General features: G+C 40.7%; 1 gene segment (V, D, J or C); it reads left to right on the forward strand.

The window, feature by feature from the left end:
- The first annotated feature begins 4,232 nt into the window (after nt 1-4,232).
- Nucleotides 4,233-4,984, forward strand: LOC125755638 (T cell receptor delta variable 1-like). The segment is given in 2 exon segments: nt 4,233-4,425; nt 4,641-4,984. Coding segments are annotated over 2 exon segments (393 nt in total).
- Nucleotides 4,985-14,256: the final 9,272 nt, after the last annotated feature.

The following is a 14,256-nucleotide window of genomic DNA, read 5'->3' on the forward strand; positions in this document are numbered from 1 at the left end:
TGATTTACAATATAATATGTTTTGCAGTGCTGCATTCCTGATACCAATATTTCAATTTTAGGTACACTGAGAGATAGACAGAGTTTCGATTTGTCTTAGGATATGTAAAGCATGAAACAGTGTCATTTTACCCTACTTTGTAAAACTAGATAAGCAGCAAAATCATAACTTCGCTTTTACTATCAGAGACCTGAAGTCACAGGGAGACCAACTAAGTTGGATTCCAATGAAGAACAGATTTTTCCAAGAACAAGTAGGCACATGGTCTGATACCATGTTAGCAAGGCATAAGTAAAACAGGTGCTGGCTGCCATACAAGCCAGAAGATATCAGCCAAAAGACTGAATGAGGGCTCTCATGACAATATAGAACTTCAGGGAGTCACAGACTCAAGAGGAGTCTGCATTCTCTGGTGGGACCATTTTCATAGACCTCCATCATGTGCTCACAAAAATGTCTAGGAATGGAGACAGTGACAGAAGGAGCCTCATCAGAGATGCTGGTCTGCACAATGTGATTGGCTCTGATTGCAGGAGGCACAAGTCTCTTGCTTAGGGACCTTGCCTAGGTCAGTGTCTCACATGAAGGAAAAGTCTGGGGCTGTTGGGCATAGGAATAAAGAGCAAATTCTTTGTAGGCATGCATGCATGCATGTGAGTGCATGCACACACACACACACATGCACACACACACGCACACACACCTAGGGCACAGTTAAGATCCACTGCAGCAGAAAGAATAGTAAAGGAAAAAGCCCTTTACCCTTGGCGAAGGTAGAGGAACAGGAAAACCTGAGCTGAAAATCCTATTACAATATGGTTAATCATTCTACTAGGATTTGTAACTGAACTAGCAAGACTTCCCTTCCTGGTGAGTTACAGATAGAGACTATAGAGGGGAAAGTTGTCACAAAAGTAATTTTTATTTGCAGAAAATAAGGAAATCATGGGGAATCATTTCCAAAGCCATGAAATCCCAAACAACAAAATTGGGGAAGCTTTAAGCTAAGGGCACATGCAAATTCATGAAGAGAATTGACAAAGAGCTCAGAATAGAATTGTGGCAGAAGCCATCCTCAAATTGACAGAGTCCAAGTCCTGGTTGATTGAAATCACAAGGGCCAGCAAGGGTCAGTATCTTCAATTCTTTGCTCCTGTCAGTCTGGTGTTTGAGGCTCGAAGGGGTTTAAATCCTGCAGAAACAGAAGAACCTGTGTTAAGTCAATCCTTGCTTTTGAAAAAGCACTGGGAGTTTTACCATAGATTTACCATTTAGGATATGTTAGGGTCTCTTCTGGCCTGGTAGAGACTGCTCATTTTTGCATTCCCTTTGTTTCCTTAAGATCCTTAACTACTGAGGTTTTTTGCCTTTCTTTGTAATTCCAACACCTCTTAGGAAGGTCTGCAGGCAGTGTGTTAGGCCAAGCAGTCCCCGTGAGCATATATCACAAAAATAGATGGGGGCCTAAAATGATTTCTCCTGTGTCCTGAAAGCTATGCCTTATTTTTCTTTTTCTAAAAACTCCTAACTCTTTCTGCTTACACAACGAGGAAGAGGCAGAAAATTTTCTTGCACAAGATACATAGAGAAACACGGCAGTATTTGGCTGCCATAGGGAGGAGCAGCATGAACGCCAAGAAAATCTTAAATCCAACATCCAGGTACATGGACCAGCCTAAACTGATGCGGGATCAAAACAACAGAGTCTATCTACCCACACAGTAAGCCTAGCAAGCCTGAATAACCAACACAGAGATCTCACTGCTGCAGGAATTCAGCAACAGCTTCAGGTTGAGGGTGGAGCTAAGTTACAAGTGGAATACTCTAAAAGAAAGAGATTCCTTTTTTTGACATAACCACAACCATGTTACTACATTTATGTATATTAACAATAATTCGAGAAGCCAGATTTTCAATTGCTCATGAAGCAATAAGATTGTTTCAGGAAAACCTTAATACTTAAGTCAGTGTAGCCTATTGTAGAACTCTGTATTTTTAGGGCTTCTACTTTCTGTTTTCTAGAGATGACATGACTGGACACTCCTGTCAGAGATGTTAATTCACACACTTTTATTCATAGGTATCATCCTGATGAAGCTGGCAAAAAGAAAAAAAAGATGTTTCTTATTAATATATTTTGTATGTTCAAGATTTGTCATAGATGCTGACAGTGGAAGTCTAGGTGCTTTTGGAAAGAGTCATCACAAGTCTGGGGAAGAAAAGGGTCATTCTGATTCTCAAGTTTCCCAGAGACCCTGGAAATAAAATTTAAATTTGAAAATTATCCAGTAACTACTCAAGAATTTTAAGATTTTGCCCAAACATAAATCTCTTCATACCTTGTAAGCCTGTATATACTTCAGCAACAGTGTGAATAAATAGTATGGTTTTTTTCCAATGTTCCTTCATTAAAGGAAAATAATAACTATTTTAAACTAATCATACAAACGAGAGAGGAAGAAATTTCCTTTATAAGGACAAAAATGTAATTAGTATTTACAAAGGAAAGCTAAGAGTAGTGCAAATAATTCTTATACAAATTATTCTTGGATTTTAGAATAGGTAATAAAAACACAAGTAGAAAATAAAAATTACATAAAAGAAATATAATGAAAGGTACCTACCTGGCTCAGTCAGTTAAGTGTCCAGCTTGTGATTTCAGTTCAGGTCATGATCACATGGGTCCTGAAATTGAGCCCATTGTTGTCTCTGCTCAGCGGAAAGTCTGCTTGGGATTCTTTCTCCCTCCCTCTGCCCTTCTCCTCACTCAGGCTCATGCTCTTTCTCTCAAATAAATAAAAAATAATAATAAAATAAATTTTAAAATAAATAAATAAATAAAAATCTTTTAATAACATTTTTTAAAAAGGAAATATAATATATCTAGGAAAGTAACATTCCCTGTCATCTTTATCTCCTCTATCCCAGCAGCCTAGGAAAATCATTGTTAAAATTAACCTTTTCCTTAGATTATTTGCCTCTTTATCCTTAAGTTTTATGAGTTCTTTATATATTTTGGATACTCAACCCTTAACAGGTATATGATTTACAAATAGTTTCTCCCATTCTGGGGGTTGTATTTTTCACTTTTCTGAAAGTATCATTTGAAGCAGAAGAACTTTTAATTTCTATGAAATCTAATACAGCTATTTTTTTTCCTTTGGTTACTTGTGCTTTGAAGTCATATTTTAAAACCATTGCCCAATTCAAGGTCACAAAGATTGAGATAAATGTTTTCTTCTAAGAGTTTTAGAGTCTGGGTTTGTATGTTGACATCATGGATCTATTTTGAGTTAATGGATCTATTTTGAGTTAATTTTCTAATACAATGGGAGGTAGAAATACAATTTCATTCTGTTGCATATGGATAATAAGACTGTTGGGGTCCATAACCAAAAGAAAGCTGAGTAGCCATACTAATATCAGATAAACTATACATTAAACCGGGAATTATTATTAGAGATACAGAGTAACACTTCAAAATGATTAAGTGCACAATCTACTGGGAAGATAGAACAATTCTATTTTTTATATGCACCTAAAAACATGGTTTTAAAATATCTCAAACATAAATCAGTAGAATTAAACTAGTAGAATTTGTTCATTTAAAAAATCAATAGACAGAGCAGCCCAGTGGCGCAGCGGTTTAGTGCCGCCTGCAGCTCAAGGTGTGATCCTGGAGACCTGGGATCGAGTCCCACATCAGGTTCCCTGCATGGAGCCTGCTTCTCCCTCTGCCTGTGTCTCTGCCTCTCTCTGTGTGTGTGTGTGTGTGTCTTTCATGAATAAATAAATAAAATCTTTAAAAATAAAAAAATAAAAAATCAATAGACAAATATACAACTGCAGTGGCAGGCATTAACACAGAAACATACAGAAAATATGACCAACATAATTAATATTCTTTACTTAATTTACATATATAGAAGACCTTAACCCCCAACAACAGAAAATATATTATTTTCAAAGTATACAGAATATTTATCAAAGTTGATTGTATTTTGGACCTTAAAACAAGACCTAACTGCAAAGGATTTGAACCATTCAGAATACAGTCTCTGATCACAATGGTATTAAGTGACAATTCAATAACAAAAAGATAACTAAACTTCATTTTTGTACCTTGTTGGATATAACAGCCATTTTCATATGTATTGCTACAGAAGAACATCAAGACAAAACAGAGGTTCATAGGGGGATAATTTTTGGTCTCTGAATAGAGGAGTCTAACACTGTATTTGTGAACCTTACTTCCTGTTTGGGGGCAGAAACATCTAATAGTCCCAGGGACTCTACACTCAGACACTCAGATAAGGGCAGGTCTCTGGACTGGAGTGAGGACAAGAGAAATTTCAGCCAGAAGAAGAATTTCTATCATGCTCTGTCCTGGCCTGCTGTGGGCATTCATGGCCTCCTTAGGCTTCAGTAAGTGTGGTCCTAAATGTGGGGTCTCATCTTCCTCTTGGTGTTGGAGAATGGGACTGTGCAAGTTGTCCCTGACAGGGGTGTTAAGAGGAAAGAGAGAAGGGGACATGAAATGCTATGTGATTCTTTCCTCTGCCCTGTGTCATAAATTAATCTAATCCCCATGACCCATCTGAGACATTTCAGAGAACCAACCTTGTCTTCTTTTTCCACAGGAGCCAGCCTGGCTGAGAAAGTCATCCAAACTCAAAATACAGTAACAAAGCAGGAAGGAGAAGCTGCCACCTTTAACTGCAATTATGAAACCACCTGGAGTGATTACTATACTTCGTATCGGTATAAACAGCCTCCTGGCGGAGAGATGATTTTCCTCATATACCAGGATGAAAACAAGCCAAAGGAAAAACAGGGTCGCCTCTCTATAAATTTTCAAAAGGCAGCAAAATCCATCATCCTCACCATCTCTTCCTTACAACTGACAGACTCTGCAACGTATTTCTGTGCTCTTGGTAAGCCCACAGTAATAAAAATAATAGTGGGAGATGAACAAAAACCTTAGTTCCATAAAGGCAGCCACCTGCTCAGAGACTTAGGAAAAAACACAGAACCACTGACAGGAAGAAGGCAGGCACTGCGGTAGCCCCGTTGAGACCTCCTAATACAAATTTCCCTTCTCTAAAAAAAAAAAAATGTTCTCATAATTTAGCTCAGTGTATAAAATAACACTGCGTCCTGAGATTCCCAGATATTATCTTTTTTTTAATTTATTTTTTATTGGTGTTCAATTTAGTAACACACAGAATAACCCCCAGTGCCTGTCACCCATTCACTCCCACCCCCCGCCCTCCTCCCCTTCTACCACCCCTAGTTCCTTTCCCAGAGTTAGCAGTCTTTACGTTCTGTCTCCCTTTCTGATATTTCCCACACATTTCTTCTCCCTTCCCTTATATTCCTTTTCACTATTATTTATATTCCCCAAATGAATGAGAACATATAATGTTTGTCCTTCTCCGACTGACTTACTTCACTCAGCATAATACCCTCCAGTTCCATCCACGTTGAAGCAAATGGTAGGTATTTGTCATTTCTAATAGCTGAGTAATATTCCATTGTATACATAAACCACATCTTCTTTATCCATTCATCTTGTGATGGACACCGAGGCTCCTTCCACAGTTTGGCTATCGTGGCCATTGCTGCTATAAACATCGGGGTGCAGGTGTCCCGGCGTTTCATTGCATTTGTATCTTTGGGGTAAATCCCCAACAGTGCAATTGCTGGGTCATAGCGCAGGTATATTTTTAACTGTTTGAGGAACCTCCACACAGTTTTCCAGAGTGGCTGCACCAGTTCACATTCCCACCAACAGTGTATGAGGGTTCCCTTTTCTCCGCATCCTCTCCAACATTTGTGGTTTCCTGCCTTGTTAATTTGCCCCATTCTCACTGGTGTGAGGTGGTATCTCATTGTGGTTTTGATTTGTATTTCCCTGACGGCAAGTGATGCAGAGCATTTTCTCATATGCATGTTGGCCATGTCTATGTCTTCCTCTGTGAGATTTCTCTTCATGTCTTTTGCCCATTTCATGATTGGATTGTTTGTTTCTTTGGTGTTGAGTTTAATAAGTTCTTTATAGATCTTGGAAACTAGCCCTTTATCTGATATGTCATTTGCAAATATCTTCTCCCATTCTGTAGGTTGTCTTTGAGTTTTGTTGACTGTATCCTTTGCTGTGCAAAAGCTTCTTATCTTGATGAAGTCCCAATAGTTCATTTTTGCTTTTGCTTCTTTTGCCTTCGTGGATGTATCTTGCAAGAAGTTACTATGGCCGGGTTCAAAAAGGGTGTTGCCTGTGTTCTTCTCTAGGATTTTGATGGAATCTTGTCTCACATTTAGATCTTTCATCCATTTTGAGTTTATCTTTGTGTATGGTGCAAGAGAGTGGTCTAGTTTCATTCTTCTGCATGTGGATGTCCAATTTTCCCAGCACCATTTATTGAAGAGACTGTCTTTCTTCCAGTGGATAGTCTTTCCTCCTTTATCGAATATTAGTTGCCCATAAAGTTCAGGGTCCACTTCTGGATTCTCTATTCTGTTCCATTGATCTATGTGTCTGTTTTTGTGCCAGGACCACACTGTCTTGATGACCACAGCTTTGTAGTACAACCTGAAATCTGGCATTGTGATGCCCCCAGATATGGTTTTCTTTTTTAAAATTCCCCTGGCTATTCGGGGTCTTTTCTGATTCCACACAAATCTTAAAATAATTTGTTCTAACTCTCTGAAGAAAGTCCATGGTATTTTGATAGGGATTGCATTAAACGTGCATATTGCCCTGGGTAACATTGACATTTTCACAATATTAATTCTGCCAATCCATGAGCATGGAATATTTTTCCATCTCTTTGTGTCTTCCTCAATTTCTTTCAGAAGTGTTCTATAGTTTTGAGGGTATAGATCCTTTACATCTTTGGTGAGGTTTATTCCTAGGTATCTTCTGCTTTTGGGTGCAATTGTAAATGAGATTGACTCCTTAATTTCTCTTTCTTCAGTCTCATTGTTACTGTATAGAAATGCCACTGACTTCTGGGCATTGATTTTGTATCCTGCCACGCTACCGAATTGCTGTATGAGTTCTAGCAATCTTGGGGTGGAGACTTTTGGGTTTTCTATGTAGAGTATCATGTCATCGGCGAAGAGGGAGAGTTTGACTTCTTCTTTGCCAATTTGAATGCCTTTAATGTCTTTTTGTTGTCTGATTGCTGAGGCTACGACTTCCAGTACTATGTTGAACAGCAGTGGTGAGAGTGGACATCCCTGTCTTGTTCCTGATCTTAGGGGAAAGGCTCCCAGTGCTTCCCCATTGAGAATGATATTTGCTGTGGGCTTTTCGTAGATGGCTTTTAAGATGTTGAGGAATGTTCCCTCTATCCCTACACTCTGAAGAGTTTTGATCAGGAATGGATGCTGTATTTTGTCAAATGCTTTCTCTGCATCCAATGAGAGGATCATATGGTTCTTGGTTTTTCTCTTGCTGATATGATGAATCACATTGATTGTTTTACGGGTGTTGAACCAGCCTTGTGTCCCAGGGATAAATCCTACTTGGTCATGGTGAATAATTTTCTTAATGTACTGTTGGATCCTATTGGCTAGTATCTTGTTGAGAATTTTTGCATCCGTGTTCATCAGGGATATTGGTCTGTAATTCTCCTTTTTGGCGGGGTCTTTGTCTGGCTTTGGAATTAAGGTGATGCTGGCTTCATAGAACGAATTTGGAAGTACTCCATCTCTTTCTATCTTTCCAAACAGCTTTAGGAGAATAGGTATGGTTTCTTCTTTAAACTTTTGATAAAATTCCCCTGGGAAGCCATCTGGCCCTGGACTCTTGTGTCTTGGGAGGTTTTTGATGACTGCTTCAATTTCCTCCCTGGTTATTGGTCTGTTCAGGTTTTCTATTTCTTCCTGTTCCAGTTTTGGTAGTTTGTGGCTTTCCAGGAATGCGTCCTTTTCTTCTAGATTGCCTAATTTATTGGCATATAGCTGTTCATAATATGTTTTTAAAATCGTTTGTATTTCCTTGGTGTTGGTAGTGATCTCTCCTTTCTCATTCATGATTTTATTAATTTGAGTCTTCTCTCTCTTCTTTTTAATAAGGCTGGCTAATGGTTTATCTATCTTATTAATTCTTTCAAAGAACCAACTCCTGGTTCTGTTGATCTGTTCCACAGTTCTTCTGGTCTCGATTTCGTTGAGTTCTGCTCGAATCTTTATTAACTCCCTTCTTCTCTTGGGTGTAGGATCTATTTGCTGTTTTTTCTCTACCTCCTTTATGTGTAAGGTTAGCTTTTGTATTTGAGTTCTTTCCAGTTTTTGAATGGATGCTTGTATTGCGATGTATTTCCCCCTTTGGACTGCTTTTGCTGCATCCCAAAGATTTTGAATGGTTGTATCTTCATTCTCATTAGTTTCCATGAATCTTTTTAATTCTTCCTTAATTTCCTGGTTGACCCTTTTATCTTTTAGCAGGATGGTCCTTAACCTCCACGTGTTTGAGGTCCTTCCAAACTTCTTGTTGTGATTTAGTTCTAATTTCAAGGCATTATGGTCTGAGAATATGCAGGGGACAATCCCAATCTTTTGGTATCGGTTCAGACCCGATTTGTGACCCAATATGTGGTCTATTCTGGAGAAAGTTCCATGTGCGCTTGAGAAGAATGTGTATTCAGTTGAGTTTGGATGTAAAGTTCTGTAGATATCTGTGAAATCCATCTGGTCCAGTGTATCATTTAAAGCTCTCGTTTCTTTGGAGATGTTGTGCTTAGAAGACCTATCGAGTATAGAAAGAGCTAGATTGAAGTCACCAACTATAAGTGTATTATTATCTAAGTATTTCTTCACTTTGGTTAATAATTGATTTATATATTTGGCAGCTCCCACATTCGGGGCATATATATTGAGGATTGTTAAGTCCTCTTGTTGAATAGATCCTTTAAGTATGATATAGTGTCCCTCTTCATCTCTCACTACAGTCTTCGGGGTAAATTTTAGTTTATCTGATATAAGGATGGCTACTCCTGCTTTCTTTTGAGGACCATTCGAATGGTAAATGGTTCTCCAACCTTTTATTTTCAGGCTGTAGGTGTCCTTCTGTCTAAAATGAGTCTCTTGTAGACAGCAAATAGATGGGTCCTGCTTTTTTATCCAGTCTGAAACCCTGCGCCTTTTGATGGGGTCATTAAGCCCGTTCATGTTCAGAGTTACTATTGAGAGATATGAGTTTAGTGTCATCATGATATCTATTCAGTCCTTGTTTTTGTGGATTATTCCCCTGAACTTCTTCTTAAAGGGGAATTTTAAGAGTCCCCCTTAAAATTTCTTGCAGAGCTGGTTTGGAGGTCACATATTCTTTTAGTTGCTGCCTGTCTTGGAAGCTCTTTATCTCTCCTTCCATTTTGAATGAGAGCCTTGCTGGATAAAATATTCTTGGTTGCATGTTCTTCTCATTTAGGACCCTGAATATATCCTGCCAGCCCTTTCTGGCCTGCCAGGTCTCTGTGGAGAGGTCTGCTGTTACCCTAATACTCCTCCCCATAAAAGTCAGGGATTTCTTGTCTCTTGCTGCTTTAAGGATCTTCTCTTTATCTTTGGAATTTGCAAGCTTCACTATTAAATGTCGAGGTGTTGAACGGTTTTTATTGATTTTAGGGGGGGATCTCTCTATTTCCTGGATCTGAATGCCTGTTTCCCTTCCCAGATTAGGAAAGTTTTCAGCTAGAATTTGTTCAAATACATATTCTGGCCCTCTGGCCCTTTCGGCGCCCTCGGGAACCCCAATTAAACGTAGGTTTTTCTTTCTCAGGCTGTCGTTTATTTCCCTTAATCTATCCTCATGGTCTTTTAATTGTCTGTCTCTTTTTTCCTCAGTTTCCCTCTTTGCTATCAACTTGTCTTCTATGTCACTCACTCGTTCTTCCACCTCGTTAACCCTCGTCGTTAAGACTTCTAGTTTGGATTGCATCTCATTCAATTGATTTTTAATTTCTGCCTGATTAGCTCTAAATTCTGCAGTCATGAAGTCTCTTGAGTCCTTTATGGTTTTTCTAGAGCCACCAGTAGCTGTATAATAGTGCTTCTGAATTGGCTTTCTGACATTGAATTGTAATCCAGATTTTGTAACTCTGTGGGAGAGAGGACTGTTTCTGATTCTTTCTTTTGAGGTGAGGTTTTCCTTCTAGTCATTTTGCTCAGTGCAGAGTGGCCAAAAGCAAGTTGTATTGGGAAAAAGAGAAAAAGAGAGGAGAGAAAGAAGGAAAGAAAAGAGAAAGAGAAAAAAAAGGAAGAAAAGAAAAAAGAAAAAAAAGAAGAAAAAGAGAAAAAAAGGAGAAAAAAAGAGGGTGGGGGAAGGAAACAAATCAAAAAGCAAAAAAAGAAAAAAAGAAAAAAAAAGAAGAAAAAGAGAAAGAAAAAGAAAGGAGAAAAAAAAGGGGTGGGGGAAGGAAACAAATCAAAAAGCAAAAAAGAAAAAAAAAAAAAAAAGAACCACGGGGGAGTATCTTCTGATTCTGTGTACTTTAAGTCCCCTGACTTCCCCTGGAAGTTGTCCGTCTAGCTGGTCTTCTGGGGGAGGGGCCTGTTGTGCTGATTTTCAGGTGTTAGCAGTTGGGGGAGCTGCTGTGCCCCTGCCTGGTGCAGGGCTCAGTGGGGGCTGTTTACCCCGTGAGGCCGCAGGAGGAACAGCCCTAGTGGCGGGGCCAGGTCTGGAAACCTGGATTCAGCTCCGGCAGGAACTCCGTCTGCAGGGCCTGGAGGCTCCGGGCGGGGCCGCTGATCTGCTCAGCTGGGGCAGGAGCGTCCTTGCTGTCCTGGGCCCTCCTGGCCTCTGCCTGTCCCGGGGGGGAGGCCGGATCCTGGGCTGTGTCCCGGCGCCCTGTGCTCCGGAGCCTGCGCTGGTGGATTCGCGCTCCCGCCCCGCAGCCCCCTCCGCGGAGCCGCCCCGGAGCCCCCCGAGCTGCTCCCGCCCCGCAGCCCCCTCCGCGGAGCTGCCGCCTGAGCTCCTCCGAGCTGCTCCTGGAACCGCGCAGCCCCCTCTGCACGGAGCCTCTTCCTCTGCCCGAGCCCCTCCGAGCTGCTCCGGGTCCCGCCGGGTCCCGCCGTGCGCGCTGCAGCCCTTAGGGAGCTCGGCGCACTCTCCTGGGCGCGCAGTTGCTGTTACTGTCCCGGGGAGCCCGAGGGCATCCCCGCCCTCCTGGGTCCTGCTCCACCTCCCTGGAGCCAGATATTATCTTTGTCTCGGGTTAAAACAAACCACAAAGTGGTTTCTCAAATGGTCCCTAAACCATTAGATTTGTTAACAAGGAAACAGGAGCCTCAAAATGGAGTCCTCTGGAGAACACAGGCAACACCCTTTTTGAACCCGGCCACAGCAACCTCTTGCAAGATACATCTATGAAGGGAAGGGAAACAAAAGCAAAAATGAATTATTGGGACTTCATCAAGACAAAAAGCTTCTGCACAGCAAAAGAAACAGTCAACAAAACTCAAAGACAACCTACAGAATGGGAGAAGGTATTTGCAAATGACCTATCAGATAGAGGGCTAGTATCCAATATCTATAAAGAACTTATTAAACTCAACAGCAAAGAAACAAGGAATCCAACCATGAAATGAGCAAAAGACATGAACAGAAATTTCACCAGCACATGAGAAAATGCTCCGCATCACTGGCCATCAGGGAAATACAAATCAAAACCACAATGAGATACCACCTCACACCAGTGAGAATGGGGGAAATTAACAAGGCAGGAAACCACAAATGTTGGAGAGGATGTGGAGAAAGGGGAACCCTCCTGCACTGTTGGTGGGAATGTGAACTGGTGCAGCCACTCTGGAAAACTGTGTGGAGGTTCCTCAAAGAGTTAATAATAGATCTGCCCTATGACCCAGCAATGGCACTGCTGGAGATTTACCCCAAAGATACAGATGCAGTGAAACACCGGGACACCTGCACCCCAATGTTTCTAGCAGCAATGTCCACAATAGCCAAACTGAGGAAGGAGCCTCAGAGTCCATCGAAAGATGAATGGATAAAGAAGTTGTGGTTTATGTATACAATGGAATATTACTCAGCCCTCAGAAAGGACGAATACCCACCATTTGCTTTGATGTGGATGGAACTGGAGGGTGTTATGCTGAGTGAAATAAGTCAATCGGAGAAGGACAAACATTATATGGTCTCATTCATTTGGGGAATATAAAAAAATAGTGAAAGGTATCATAGGGGAAAGGAGAGAAAATGAGTGGGAAATATCAGAGAGGGTGACAAACCACGAGAGACTCTTAACTCTGGTAAACAAACAAGAGGCAGGGGAATGGGGTAACTGGATGACAGGCACAGAGGGGGGCACTTGGCAGGATGAGCACTGGGTGTCATACTACATGTTGGCAAATCGAACTCCAATAAAAAATATGTTAAAAAATACAAGAATCACAAAATAAATAAATAAATTGGAGTCCTTTGTGCTAAATCCCATATCAGTAAACCAAGACTTAATCCCTAACCTAACTCTAGTTCTAACCTCCTAGGAACGTAACCCATCAACACGGAATTACCTGGCCAGCACAAGTGAGATAATCTGTCAGATAGATCCCTTCTGTTCATCTTAGGAAAAAGGTGACTTTGCCTAAAACGATGCATTCTTTGCTGATCATTTCCTTCTTCTGACTCCTTCTCACCAAATCCTATGCTAAACAACAAACAATGTGGGCTTTGGCAATTGCCTTGAAACACAGGAAAAATAAAGTACTAAGAAAAGTAAAAGGAATCCAGTTGAGAGGGATTGTTAGAACTACAGGGAGAAAAAATATCACAGCAATAGTTCTAAAATCCCCAAATGACTAAAAATAATTCAGTCTTTACTCTCAGAGCATGGCTGTAGGAAGCTCTTCACTGAGCCTTGCCATTAGGAGGAGTAGCACATACAAAACACTTTAGACCTAAAGTTTAGGTTTAGACCTAAAACACAAGCCTTGCGGGAAAAAAAAGAAAGAAAAGAAAAAAAGAAAAGAAAGGAGAAGAGAAGAGAAGAGAAGAGAAGAGAAGAGAAGAAGAGAGAAGAGAAGAGAAGAGAAGAGAAGAAGAAAGGAAAGGAAAAGAGAAAAAGAAAGGGAAAAGAAAGAAGGAAGGAAGGAAGGAAGGAAGGAAGGAAGGAAGGAAGGAAGGAAGGAAGGAAGGAAGAAAGACTGTGAAGAAGACTGTGGACTGGCTTGGTTCCTAGTTCTAAGTAAAGGAGTTCACATGTACAGTCACAAGAGGGAAGTGTTACACCTGCAAACCAATGTTCCTTCCAGAGTGAGGGGGAGTTATCACTGAGTTCTGCAAGTTTTCTTTTCCTCTCCTTTGTCACCTTGTACTTCATAATCTCGCATGGAGTGTGTGCACAGCTTCAAGGACGTAGGTAAACTTCTTCCCCAATGCAAAGAGCTCACCACTCGTGGGAAGAAAAGAGATGATTAATAGCTTAATTTTTAATGTCCAAACATTCATTCCTATAGTAGAGTGAGAAGCTTAGCTATTAGAGCAGAGAAGGATGAGTAACTTTAATTTTGTTCTACTCCATTCCTTTAATAACAACCATTTTTTAGAATAAACGGAGAATTTTTTTTTGCAGGTTTATACCTTTGTTTGATAATCAGCGATTAGCTCTCATCCACATTAACAGTCTGTAGATTTTTGACAGTGGTGACGGTACGTAGGTAACCAGCGTGTAGAGCTTGTGTGGTGAATCTTCATCCTTGTTACGTTTTTTGGACAACCGCACACAGATACGGTATGGAACATTCCTTATTCCTTTGGCCCAGACAGCTTTGTTGAGCCTGGTGTCAATGCGCACCTCTGGAGTTCCCATCTCCTTCGTGGCAAATTTCCAGATCTCTTTGAGTACCCGAGTGGCACGCTTTTGAAACCCACTTCATGGATACTTTTGTGAATGTTGATGGTATATTCTCTGGTCACTACCTCATTGATGGCAGAACGGCCCTTCTTCTTCTCACCACCCTTCTTTGCGGGAGCCATTCTGCCAGGCCCTAGTTAGAAAGGAAGCCCCTAGTTAGAAAGGAAGCGAGAAATTCTTTAATGTTTATTTTCACCTCTCTTGGAAAATGTCTTCATTCTAAATCATGTCTTCTCATTCCTTCTTTCTTTTTAGTGGCCTCAGTGCATGCCATCACCAGGCATGGGCATGGAGATGACAAAGTATGTGTTAAAGAGGGTCTCAAGTGGCATAGGAATAAGAACCTTTCAAATCATTGGCTCCTGTATCAAGATCAAAG

Source organism: Canis lupus, chromosome 8, assembly GCF_003254725.2.
Source record: "Canis lupus dingo isolate Sandy chromosome 8, ASM325472v2, whole genome shotgun sequence".
In the NCBI taxonomy this organism is placed as follows: Eukaryota; Metazoa; Chordata; class Mammalia; order Carnivora; family Canidae; genus Canis; species Canis lupus.